This window comes from Martes martes (assembly GCF_963455335.1).
Source record: "Martes martes genome assembly, chromosome: 8".
Taxonomy (NCBI): domain Eukaryota; kingdom Metazoa; phylum Chordata; class Mammalia; order Carnivora; family Mustelidae; genus Martes; species Martes martes.
In genome coordinates this window covers 131,000,709-131,014,531 of record NC_137895.1, presented here as the reverse complement: position 1 = coordinate 131,014,531, position 13,823 = coordinate 131,000,709, and the positions used below count along the sequence as shown (strand labels likewise).

At 40.7% G+C, this 13,823-nt stretch overlaps 1 protein-coding gene across 1 annotated transcript; it reads right to left on the bottom strand.

Annotated features, from left to right (window-relative positions):
• Positions 1 to 1,000: 1,000 nt before the first annotated feature.
• On the bottom strand, positions 1,001 to 12,437 carry LOC308347708 (lysozyme-like protein 1; the record flags this gene model as incomplete). Its single annotated transcript, XM_080811356.1, has 4 exons — positions 1,001 to 1,070; positions 1,848 to 1,926; positions 11,661 to 11,819; positions 12,299 to 12,437. 4 exons carry the CDS (start codon positions 12,435 to 12,437, stop codon positions 1,001 to 1,003), a joined length of 447 nt encoding a protein of 148 aa, XP_080667482.1.
• Positions 12,438 to 13,823: the final 1,386 nt, after the last annotated feature.

The following is a 13,823-nucleotide window of genomic DNA, read 5'->3' as shown; positions in this document are numbered from 1 at the left end:
TAGTTTTGAATTTGATAGATTTAATTTGAAAAGATGTTGGGACGTGGGGAACTCTCCTAACATTAAAGATGACGGCTGCAACTTCCCCCACTTATCCCCATTAGTGTGTCCATCAGGATTGTCTAGATCTCACAGAAACATATTCTCTGGCAGTGGTGAGTTACGGAGGGGCAGTGTGTCTGCTGACCAAGAGAAGAATGACCTAAGTCTTCAGGAAAAAGGTCAGCAAACCATGGTCATTCATCTCCTGCTCTTTTTGATTTGAGTTTTTTTTTTTTTAAGATTTTATTTATTTATTTGAGACAGACAGACAGAGATCACAAGTAGGCAGAGCAGCAGAGACAGAGGAGAAGCAGGCTCCCTGCTGAGCAGAAAGCCCGATGCGGCGCTCGATCCCAGGACCCTGGGATCATGACTGGAGCTGAAGGCTGAGGCTTTAACCCACTGAGCCACCCAGGCGCCCCTTGAGTCTTCTTTTATTTATTTTATTTGAGAAAGAGAGAGAGAGAGAGTTAGCAGGAGGGAGGTGCAGAGGGAGAGGGACAGAGAGTCCCAAGCCCACTCCAGACTCCACGTGGAGCCCAATGCAGGGTTTGACCCTACGACCTGAGCCCAAACCAAGAGTCACTTGCTTAACCGACTGAGCCATCCAGATGCCCCAGGAGTCCTCTTTTTAAATGAGAAGCCATTTCAGGGCCCAAAGAGCCAGTAATCTTTATGACAAAGATGGAAAGTTTGTTCTTTCTGGGGCTAGAACTATTTTGCTGGTGACTTTTCAAATCTCACCATTGTGCTTTTATGACATTGCTTAAACAGAGTCAGGGCGAAGTAAAGATACTGAAATGGAAATATTTATTTCCTTAAAACTATAACTTAGTTTTCCCTCTCCAGCTTCGAGAAGGAACATTGGGAGGAAGGGGGGACAAGGTGACATGAGAACTTGGACATTCACTACAAATCCTAGGGAGTGGTTGCCGAGCCTCCTAGGTCCAGTTCCAATTCATGAAACCTCACATCCCTTTTTCCACTCAGACAGGTCCTTGCCCTCACAGTGTCTCTTCCAGCCTTGCCTAAAGAGGAGAGGGAAGCAGGAACAACAGAAAGAAGCATGACAATCCAAATATCCGTAGGTTCGAAACCAGAGGTAATTTACCAGTGGCTCCCAGGATTTAGTTTTGTTTCTGAGATCCAACGACTTTATCCTTTGCCTTAAGACTTTTCTCTTCTAGATTTTCTCCTTGCCCTCATTAGCCTTAGCAACAGGTAAACACAACTTTTATAGGGCTGGATCATTTAGTTCAACACCTACGCCGCTGAAAATTCAGGTTCCCCAAGCAGGTGACCTGATTAGCGATGTGCACAGGAAACCCAGTCTTGGGTAACTGGGAGCACCAGAGACCGTGTCTGTGCACTGTCCTAGGCAAGCCAATGGATGGTGTGTAACTGACATGGTCATTTTTCTCTCGCTACTGCATGTTCTCTCTCCCCACAAAGTGTTGCCCTAGCCCTCCAAGATCTCATCCAAGAGGAGAGAAAATTCAAGCTTTTTTCCTCTGGTGTATGGCCTTCACCAGAAATTCACATGAGGAATTGCTCTGTTGTTTGGAATACTAATATGAAAAGCAATCGCAAACCCCCATGACTCATACTGTCTCTCGTCCCCATAGAAACCCCCTTCGCCGTGTTCACTATCCAGCCACACACTCATGGGGAAGGGAGACAAGGTCACATTAACATCGTGGGACCTCTCTGCAGAGGTGAGCTTATCAGTGCCCAATGAAGTGTGATGAATGGACACGGTCGGTTTTGGCCACGTCAGCCAAAGTTGGCCAAGGAAATACTCTTACCAATAGTTCATCCCTTCTGTCTCTTTAGCAATTTTCTTGGCACAGATAATTGCATCTGTGAGGTCATCTGTGATCAAGGCTGTAAGAGAGAGGAGTAGAGTATTAGCTGAGACTGTTATTTGAGGGGAAGCCCTGATCAGGTTTTCTGCACTTTTCTCACTGCTTGTTGGAACAGGAGGGTGGGAAGAACTAGGAGCCATGTTCTTATTTTTGTTGAGCTTCTTCACAAATCAAAGAATTTTTTTTTTTTATTTGTAGAGTAGCCACATTTGTAGAGTAGCCACATTTGGGCTTCTTGAAGTTACAGTCCTGAAGGGTTTTGGGGAATGTGTTTAGGCACAGGAGGAGAGTGTCTCCTGGTCCTAAAGAAATACCTACAATGTTTTTTTCTCTACTGGGGATGCTTTGGCACTTATGATCTCTTTATAGGTAAATATTAAACTTGTCTATTTAACTTTCCAGTTTGTGCGTTAAAAAAAAAATCCATCCAAGGTATTTTTTACATGCAAAAATGTTTATCTCAGACACATTAGTCTTTGTTAGTTTTTCTAGGGCTTTCGGACATAACAGATCTTCTGATTACAAGTGAATGTACTGGCCTAAGCATTCTTTCCTGTTTGCCCAGAAGCGGCCTCAAAACCCTCCATGCAAACATACCAGAAAAAGGCAAATAAAGTCCAACATCATTTCTGTTGCACATCTTCAGAAGTAAATGCAAACACGGGCTTGGGGTGCAGAGTGTTTATTAGAGATCCACATCTGTGCAAGAAAGGGGACAGAAGCTGGAGTGGGTAGATGGAGGTGTCCAGTTGCGATGCAGGCTCATCGAAGTTGCCCAAGTGGTACCCAAATGGCTAAGTCTTTATGACTCCCTCTCCGTTAATCCCTGGGTGTGGACTGCCCCGGAGGGGCACAGTATTAGATGGGGCCGTCCTCTGCAGCTAAGACAACGCCAAAGGAGGTGCCAGGGAGATAGTCTGAAAATTACACAGACGCTGTTGGAGCCAGACATCTTCCCTTCAAGGGGAATCTGGGAGGTCCATCTCTCTGCCCATCACCACCACCAATCAAAGACACAAAAGCCTACACCATTTGATATCATTTTCATTTATTAATTAGGCCAAGATTTTTAAAGGACAGGGAAATGCTCCAGGTTGACAAGGGTGCAAGGACAAAGGCGCTCTTCAGTGCTTGCTGGTGAGAGTATAATGGGTTCAGCTTTTCAGGAAAGCAATGTAATAGTATGGGTCAAGAGCCTTAAAGTGGTTCTTAATCTTTCACCTAGTAATTTCTCTTTCTGGATCTATCTTTTTTTTTTTTAAGATTTTATTTATTTATTTGACAGACAGAGATCACAAGTAGGCAGAGAGGCAGGCAGAGAGAGGGAGGAGGAAGCAGGCTCCCTGCTGAGCAGAGAGCCCGATGTGGGACTCGATCCCAGGACCCTGGGATCATGACCTGAGCCGGAGGCAGAGGCTTTAACCCACTGAGCCGCCCAGGTGCCCCTTTCTGGATCTATCTTGAGGAAAGAATCATGAATGTAGACAAAGATTTATTTGCAAAGTAGTTAACCCTAGCTTTATTTAATTTACTTCCAAATGGAAAAGATCTAATTGCCTTATAAGAGGGGTGTTCACATTAATAATAATACCTCCACAGAATGAAACAGGGTGCCATTTAAAATCAAATGTTGACATGATTTTGTAATAGTGAAAATGCTCCTAATGTAAGGTTCTCAGTATTGTAGAAAATATCCTCCTAGGGCTACACTGTCCAATATGGTGGCCGTTCCCTACATGGGACTATTTAAATCTAAATTAATCAATACAATCAGAACTTTTGTGCCTCAGTTGCTCTCACTCCATTTCAGATGCTTTGTGAATCTTTATTGTGGCTAGTGGTTCTCATAGTGGATATCTGGAGAACATTTCCATCAACCCAGAAAATACTATTGGACAGTACTGGTTGAGAGAGAAGATAAAAAGATAGTCATCATTACCAGTATTTGAAGGTTTAGCTCCCAATTGTGGGATAAAAAGGCTCTTATAACTTCACTGCATATTTCTGAACTTTTGACAGTAGAAATGCATTATTTTTATTTTCAGAAAACTATAACCAAAGAAGAATGTCAGCCTAAACAGATCACTACAATACACAATTATTTTGTAAACTCAGTTGAAAATGGAGTTTTTTCTTGAGATAAGCTTAACTAAAATATAAAGGTAGTAATAGATTTCTTTTGAGCAAATTCATTCTAAATCTTTTTTTTTTTTAATTTAAAACAAACTTCTATTAACCAAGAGAAAATTAACAAAAGGTGTGACGACCTCTCGGGGAAAACCAATGGAGACATTATGCAAATTCAGTAACATCTGATTCACAGTGAAAATCAAAGCTTTGTTAGGTTATAAGTCGTTTGCCTAATTTCTAGAGAGATTAGTTAGAATAGTAATCGTTCTTACTAAGAGCCAACCTTTATTGAAAACTTACTGTGTGTCCACCTCCTGTAAGGTCTCTTCGTGTATTATCTCTGTTCAGCCTCAAACAACTGTGTGGGTACGTGCCAAGGTCAGCCCTTTAAATGAACCTGAATTCAAACCTACGGCTTAACTTCTATTGTTCTTGACTACTTCCTTCCAATGCAGACACTTAAGCAAAGAGGCCTGCTTATGGAATACTATATGCCAGTGAAGTTGAGAATAAAAACATAAATATTCATTTTTCGAGTAATTATTTATTGATTAAGAGATGATCCAAACTCAAGGGCTTGGTATCTGCTGCATGTTCAAATTACCTAGAGACCCTTTATTTGGGGCGCACAAATGCTTGGTAAGTGCTGAGATACCGTTTGTGTTTGAAAGTGGTTGGAGCCCGTTTCCTAGGAGAAGTGGGTCCGGTGGGCCATCCATAGTGGGGAAGACGTAGAGAATATTCTGTTATGCCAGGACAGTGCAACGTCATGTACACACTGTGGAAGGCTTGTGTTGGAGGTAAGGCAGTTTGCTTGGCTGGGGATAGTGTGTACCATTGGCGAGAGGATTAGGTTCTCAGGCCCATGTGGTGGAGACCTTGTAGTTTGTCTGTTAGTCCCCCACTTTGCTGTAGCTTTTTGTAACTGTAATGAGATGTCTTGAAAGTGCTAGTTGGACGTGACTTTGAATTTGCTTAGGAAAATGTGTGAAGGGAGATGGGGGCTGGGAAGCGAGAACCTGATGTGCGGAGATGTGAAAACACAATGAACTCACCACAGAGGGGCAGCAGAGGGGCAGAAATGAGGCAAGAGAGCAAGTATTTCTAAGGCTCCAGGCCAAGAATTGCTTCTGCTCCATTTACTTTAAATAGACAAGTCTCTGCAGTCAAAGGGTTCTGTTGAACAGCAAAGCATTATTCAACCGAAGAGTTTATTCTCCCACATAAACAACAGAAAACATCAGCAATCTACGCAGAAAGAATTACGTTATTTTCAGGTAAGTTAGTTGCGCTTCAGTGTCTCTCTGTCTCTCCCCACCATCCTCCTGCCTCCTACCTACTGTATCACTATCATGGCCACAATTGACATCTCCTTCCTCTCTCTGGAGTGACAAAGGCCAACTCAGATACCCAGCTGATGGGAAATAGAGAGTAATAAAAATAGATGAGGCTAGATACAAGAGACAACAATGACCTTCCTTTTCCTTAAACATCTCTCACTTTAAAGAGGTCTGTGCTGTTGTAGGAAAATAAAGATTGATATTATATTATTATTTGTGTGTATATACGCATATATAAAAATATTCTGCCCAACGAGTTTGGGGATGGTAGGCAGGAATTTTGGAAATAGATTTTGGCCTGGGAGTGAGATGGCATGGCTTTGGAAGACGGTCAAAAGGTGCACATGACTCGTATATGTAGGAAACGTCATGTTTCTCATAAAGAGACCATAAGGCTAACTTGTTTCCGGGTTCCCATGACAAATGTCCCTACTTCTGTAATACGTGGGACAGAATGACATTGTCCATAATTAAAGCTTTTCTGGCCTGAGGCTGAGGGAGGCCAGCTACTGAGGGGTGATTAGGATATAAAACCAACATCCTGTTTTCTATTTTAAAGCTGTCTCTAAAAATCTCATGCTCTTTATGATGAGAAAGCAGATAGGAGTGTTCGTTCACCTCTAACCATGAACCGTCCAACATTTTAATTTTCTAGAATTCAAGATTGCCTTGCAGATATAGGTTTGCCCCAGACTTCCGTATTCGAAACTAAATTGAACAATATTAAATTAGTCAACTGCGTGTAAAGTCAAGCACGGCCATGATGGAGAAACAGATTTTCTCTCCCGCTGTAAACAACTAGGAAACTTGACAAAATACACGAGCACATTATCTTCAGATGTTAGGCAAAAGGCAAGGCGGGATCGTGACCCTTGAGAGATAGAAACCAAAGGAGAAGAGTCTCATGATCACCATGACTTTCTGCCCAGAGGCACTTGCCAGACCAGAAAGGTAAAACCCAGGCAGGAGATGGCAATTTAAGTGGAGGAGACAGAGATAAGAGGCGAAGGCAGCTGCAATTTGTGGGGAAAAAGTACCTGAAGGCTAGGGGCCACCCAGGAGGAGAACACCAGAAATCAGCGTAGGGATTCCACTGAACCTTTGGCCAAAGGCTTAAACTGGACTTGCAAAGGGTAAGACTCCACGAAGCTAGCTAGAAAACAATTACCGGGGACCTCTACAGTTACAGAGCTGACACAGGGCTGGGAGACATTTGATTTCTGACTAGACAGAAAGGACAGACATTGGTGAATCCCTGGACATTCAAAAGACACTAGAAAAGGCATGCGTTGGGAGTAGCACTAAATTAACCCCACCATAAACATGACTCTCAAACTTCCCTACCACAATTTTTTTTAAAGATTTTATTTATTGGGGCGCCTGGGTGGCTCAGTGGGTTAAAACCTCTGCCTTCAGCTCCGATCATGATCCCAGGGTCCTGGAATCGAGCCCCACATCAGGCTGTCTGCTCAGCGGGGAGCCTGCTTCCTCCTCTCTCTCTGCCTGCCTCTCTGCCTACTTGTGATCTCTGTCTGTCAAATAAATAAATAAAAATCTTAAAAAAAATTTATTTATTTGAGAGAGAGAGAGAGAGAAAATGAGAGCATAAGAGGGAAGAGGTCAGAGGGAGAAGTAAACCCCCCACCAAGCAGGGAGCCTGATGTGGGACTTGATCCCAGGACTCTAGGATCATGACCTAAAGGGAAGGCAGTGGCTTAACCAACTGAGCCACCCAGGTGCCCCTCTCTACCACAACTTAAAAGCAAGTCTTAAAAGGGTCAAGCTGATCAGAATTAACTACTTGCCAAGATGAAATCCAACACTCCTTAAAGGAAGAAAACATAATCCAGACACTTAAAAATGTAACATATACTATCTTTAGGATCCAACAAAATGTTATTGTATGTGCAAAGAGGCATAAGAATGTGACCCATAACCAGGGAAAAGATCAGTCAATGTTAAGACCCAGAAATGACACAGTTGCTTGAATTACCAGGCAAGGAATTTAAGACAATTTATAAATATGTTTATTTATATCAAGGACTTAAAGAAAAACATGAATAAAATGAGGGAAATGAAAGCTATAAAGCAATGACCTTGAACAAAAATATACAATCTCTGAAATAAAACATTTAATGAATGAATTTAATAGATTAAGCACTTCGGAAAAAAGATAGAGAATTTGAAGATATAGCAATGGAAACTATTGAAAATAAAACACACAAAGGGAAAAAGATGGAAAAAATGAAGATCCTCAGTGACCTTTGGGACAACATCAAATGATCTGATACATATATCATTAAAGTTTTAGAAGGACAAAAGATGAAAACTATGAACTCAGGGATCCAAAATGTTAATGAACATCAAGTAAGATAAACACACACACACACAAAAACACACATCTTCTCTTTGAAAACTATACTGTATTCTATTTCTCTCTAGTTTTCTGAAATTTCATGAGGATGTGCCTTAGTGTGAATCTATGTTAATCAACATAGATTTTGTGATGGCCGTTATAAATTGGAAACAGATGCCCTTCAGTCCTGGAAATGTTTTTTAAAGATTTCATTCTATCTACTGTTTCTCTTCTATCCTGCTGAAACTTGTGTTACTCAGATTCATTTATTTTTCATATCCTTATTTCTCCTATTTTCCATCTATCTCTTTCTTTTTTATTCTGTTTCTAGAGAGATTTCCTCAATCTTATCTTCCAACTTATCTATGGAGTGTTTTGTGTGTCTGCAGTCATACTTTGAATTTCCAGGAGCTCTTCTCCAAATATTTCTTCTTTATAAAGCATCCTTTTCTTGTTTCATTGATAAGACATGTTATCTATCTGAAGATATCGTTGATACTTCCCTTTTTCATTTGAAATTTTTCATTGCCCTATATAATCTTTGCTTTCAAAACAGTTACTTTTATCTCATATTGTTTTTTGTTTTGTTTTGTCTCACTCTTGCATGTGAATGACACATCTATGGCGATTCTTGGTTATCTGCACCCATTTAAGAGAGAGAGACTAAAAAACTGATTCGTAGGTGTTCTATACACAGACATGGGGATTTTCAACTGTGTGTCTTCCTATAAGGAAGTCTGGCTAGTTTTGTTCATGGAGAGCTCCTACTCAGAATCTTTAGTTATTTCCTTTTCATCTGTCTGAATTCTCCTGGACAGATCTTCTCTTCTGGAGAGGATAGCCTGCTGCTATCTGTCATTCTAGGATCTCAGTGGAGGAAAGTTGTTGGGACTATGGTAACTTTAATTTAATCTCCTGTGTCTTCAGTATGAAACTCTCACATTCACAGGTTATTGAGGCCCCTCAGTTGACTTTCTACTCACTTGTCCAAAAAGGAAAGCTCCAGTGTTCTGCCAGAATTGGGGAGGAACAGCCAGTAGCTGAATGGAGTCAGGAAGGGAAACGGATGGTCCGATTCTCCTATTTTGTACCTACTTTCATTCCAGTTTCAAGAATTAGCTGATCCTGCTGATTTCTGAGCCCTTTTAGGATTCTATGGTTGCTTCTTGTCTTTCCTACTGTCAGTTTAGGTCTCAGATTTCTCTAATTACTAAATTAGCCAGCCCTTGTCCTCCTGCTTTTCAACTTTTAAAAATGTTCATGTCCAGGTGGTGTATTGAATTGAAGACTCCATTGGCAAACTCTTGGGGAATGCTAATGAACTTGACCATGGATGGGGAGGCACATCTGTAGGAAGGTGAAGCTACTGAATGTTTTAGTCCAGAAGATAAGAAGATAAAAAATTAAAGATAAATATCTACTAGTTATTTTCAAACATTTAACAAGTTTCTATGTATAAAATGGAGCAAATTTGTTTTAAATAAACCCAGAAGGAAAAACTAGAATTAATGGAAGAAAGCTAGAAAGAGGTGTATTTTAGCCCAACAGAAAAATGTTCTAAATTAGGAATTGATTGACAACTGTATGATTTGCTTCAGGAGTTAGTGACCATACTCTTATAATGTAGGTGTAGGGACAATTTACTGGAAAATTGACATATTGTTCAATCATTCATACATTCAAACATATGTACTGATTATCCTGTTTGTGTCAAAGAGGAATTAAAAGTTTATTTCCTTCTCCTAAGGAGTTTGCCACAGAATATCTTATAACTCCTTATCTTCAACCTTGCTCCTAATTCCTTCCATTCATTTATTTAATGAATATCTATTGAACCCCAAAACTCTGGACAGGCACCCCTCTGGGCATTGAGAATATATCAGTGAACAAAACAGATAAAATCCTTGCCCTCATCGTGCTGACGTTGTAGAGAGAGGGCAGGATCTGTTGAATATCTCTTGTCTGTTCTCCATCCCATCAGCCATGACCATCATTGAGGTCTTTCTGTCTCTCACCTCAAACTTTGCAATGGCAATATCTCATACCCTGTTTGCAGATTAATCCTTTTGGAACAATTCTTAATCAACTGACCTCTGTTGATTTCCTATTGCAGGCAGAAATTGGTACATACATCTTACCTGGCTTCCTAGGCCCTTCATAATCAGGTAGTAATCAACCGTTCCAGCCCTGGGTCCTGTTATTTGTCTTAACATCCCCTTTGTTCCAGATAACACAAATGTCTCACTTCTCTCTGTGTGTGCCCCATACCCTCTCCCCACATGCACCTTTTGGCTTCTGTTGTTCCCTTTACCTGGAATGACTCTTCACTACCTCTGAATGTCCAAATTTTACCTATCTTCCAAGCCTTAGATCAAATATCATTGTGTCTACAAGACTTTCCATGATTTTATCAATGAGGTCTGTGTCCTCTGAAGTCCACAGCACTCAACCCACACCTGTTTATAGTCCTTTAACTTCCTAAAGCATATATTCTCTTTCCCAATACCAGAATTTATGTCTGATGCTTTCCGTCAGCCTCTTCTGTGCACATATATATTTCTTAAATGATTGAAGTAGAAGCCTTAGAAGTGAATTCTAGCTTAATTTATACTGTTTACGAAATGTAAAGTGTATTTATTTGTCTTGTTCTGTACAAAGAAGCATCAATGCACACTTTCAATAGATTGCTTTACGGAAAGCACTTGGCAAACAGCTTTCTCTTTATTGAACATACATAATGTCTCTATGCATGAAAGGGTAATAAGATAATTTTTCCACTCCTCCATTTTCATGGTTGGTTCATGAAAACCATCCTAGAAGAAGTAAGTCATCTCTGGGCAAGTAGACCACAGGACGGTAAGTGTCATCCCGGGAAACTGTTGAATAATTTATTGGCATGGCATAGACCTACTTGCACATCTACTCCAAGGTTTTGTCAAAGCAGAAAATGGGTAGATAGTCCATTATACAGCTTTCTTGCTTTTATCCCTAAGGACATTATTTTTTTGTACTTTCTGATTGTTTCTGTCTTTTTATTAGCATATGTAGACCATTCATATTTAAAATGATTATTGATATCATTGATTAATATCTGCCATATTTGTAAATGTTTTCTATTCATTGTGCTTGTTCTTTGTCTTCCAGTCTTCCTTTTTTGTGTGTTTTGTTTTTGCCTTCTGTGGTTTTAATTCTGAAAAATTTTCTCATTCAGATGAAGGGTAGAAATCTCAGTTTCTTTCAGCCCCTTTGCCATCCCCTTTCTAGTATAACTGTCTTAACTATTTCCTCTATATACACTGAGAACTATATTAGACAATATAATTTTTTTCAACGATCAAACATAATTTAGAAATTCAAGAAAAGTGAAGTCCATTGTATTTACTCATATTTTTACTTCCATACTCCTTCCTTTGACATGTTGTAAGATTCATTGTTTTATAATTTATTTTCTGCAAAGAATTTACTCTAGTGATTGTTTTTGGCAGGTCTGTGAAAACTTCTCTTAGTTTTCCTTCATCTGAAAATGTCTTGATTTCTTCATCATTCCTGATGAATATTTTTACTGTACATAAAAATCTGGATTAATATTTTCTTTTAACTCTTGTGGAATATTTTGCTGTTTTTTTTTTCTCATGCTGTGGTTTCTAGTGAGAAATCTATTTTTCAAATGATTTTTCATCTATAGATGAGATTAGGTAAGATGTTTCTTTCCATGCAGTTCTTTTTTAAATTTAATTTTTTTTCAGTGTTCCAAAATTCATTGTTTATGCACCACACCCAGTGCTCCATGCAATACGTGCCCTCCATAATACCCAGCACCAGGCTCGCCCAACCCCCCTCCCTACTCCCTCCCCTCCCAAACCCTCAGTTTGTTTCTCAGAGTCCACAGTCTCCTGAGGACATTATTTTTAAAAAATCAAAGTGTACCTGAGCAGGCCACGTGACAGTGGTTCTTCTCTTGTAGCTTAGCTCGTCTGCACCATGTGAAACTGTTTATCTGAAAAATGCCGTAGTCGATGCTTCCATCCTCCAGCTCGGTCTGAGCTGTCGTGTTGTAGTGGCTCTCATAGTATGCCATGCAGATCCCTAGATGGGGAAAAACCAGAAATGCCAATAAAAGAAATGCATTTTGTTCTCCAAGTCTGCTCTTAGAGGAGAGCTCCCTTACACATGTTACCATAATGCTGTGGTCCCAACAGAACTTGGGGAGGGACAGGGCAAGTAGCACACCCATGGGGCACTTCCAAAGTAGCACACCTAGTCAGTGGCTGCACCCGGACTAGGTCGGAAGTCAGGTCTGCCCTTACCATGCCAGCAAGGGAGCCGTTGTTTTCTCCTTCCCTTGCTGGTGTCATTGGTGGAGGACTCCAGGAGTGAGGATATGAGGGGTAGGGAGGAGGAGAGGTGCCCCAGGGAGCATCATTTGAGAATATGTGGATAGCTAGCAGGCATCCTGGGAGGGGTAGGTAGAGCATGGAACAGGCAAAGCTGGGGGTTTGGAGAGACTCGGACATCTCATCAGGGAGACCAAAGGTAGGAAAAGAACAGGAAGAAAGAAATCTCACAGTTTCCAAGGCTAAAGCCCTGGTAATTGTCCAGGCCAGCCCTCGAAAATATTTTTGCCAGTTTACAGCGAGTGTAGACTTTGGGCTCAGTGGCTGTGACCAGGCAGCCAATCAGGGCCAAGATGCCAGCAGCCTTCATCCCCAGGTCTGTTGGAGGCAGAACCTGTCAAAGATCAGGAGAACAGGTCAAACAACCTTGCTTTGTCCTGAGTCCTGAGATTAAGTCTATTGCCATTGAGAACTTAAAAATTTGTCATGGTTGTGGGTGGCCCTGCTGAGATGTTTTCTGTTACTTTTATTTTATTTTATTTTAATTTTTAAATCTTAAAAGCTGTTTTATTGTTATAATACATTAATGTCAGATGTACAACATGGTAATTTGGCAAGTCATAAGTTTATATCTTACGCCATGTTCACCACAAGTGCAGCTACCATCTGTCACTCCATGCTATTACAGTATCGTTGACTATAGTCCCTCTGCTATGTCTTTTATTCCTGTGACTTATTCATCCCTTACCTGGAAGCCTGTGTCTCCCTCTCCCCATCACCCATTTTGCCCATCCCTCCACTTCCTGTTTTTTTTTAAACCACTCAGAACCAGCATGGGGGAAAACAAAGTTCAGGAATATACAGTATAAAGAAGAATGAGTGCAGGCTCTTAATACTTCCCTACATGGTCACTGTCAAGTAAATGCTATTAAGTTCCCAGGGTCAGGCAAGCAGAGAAATGAACCCTCCTTTACTGATGTCCAGTTAGAAACCATAGGGGGTGATACATCTCCTGGATTCCCATTTTAATTCTATGAATAGAAAAAAATAGAATACAAAGACTGAAGCATTCCCTATGCATGTGGAAACATGACCCAGTTTCAACCAGAGATGAAATACACACGGGTCTGCATGGACTACTTTAAGGTTTATTATTTGGGGCTTTATTGAAGCAAGAAGGCCTAGCACCTTATCTTTCTTCCATTCTCTTAATACTGTCCCAAATGCAGAAACGTTGTTTCAAAACTATAGTGTTGTATTGCAAGTGCAGTGTTTTTCTGAGCTCCTTCATCATTATGTCGTGGGCCTGCCTTTTTAAAAGTCATGGTATTGACTGTTGAGCGAGGGGACTGGTGACCATGGGTCATAAGAGGAGGGAAGTGGTGGTGGAAGTAGAGAACCCATAAAGAGACCTCCCACTGAATTGTTTAAAGTGGTTTCCACTTACAAATTAAGTGTCAGAGAGTTCCATTCCCTGTTGGCTATTGGTTTTCTAGAAGTGCTTCCTCTCTTGAAGCAATGTCTTCCCCACATACAGCAACCTTGCTGGGAGAGGGGTGGAGTGAAATTTCTGATACTGAGTGTGATATTCATACATTTTCACCCAGCATCATTTTCTGCACCTGCCTAGAAATTTCTAAAGTTATTTTTTGCTTTCTTAGAGTACACTCTCCAGTTGATAGGTGAGGCTAAAAACAGGGCTGAGTATTCAGAAAGGTGAGAGGAAGAATCATTATGGGGTCTTTAAAGTAACTAA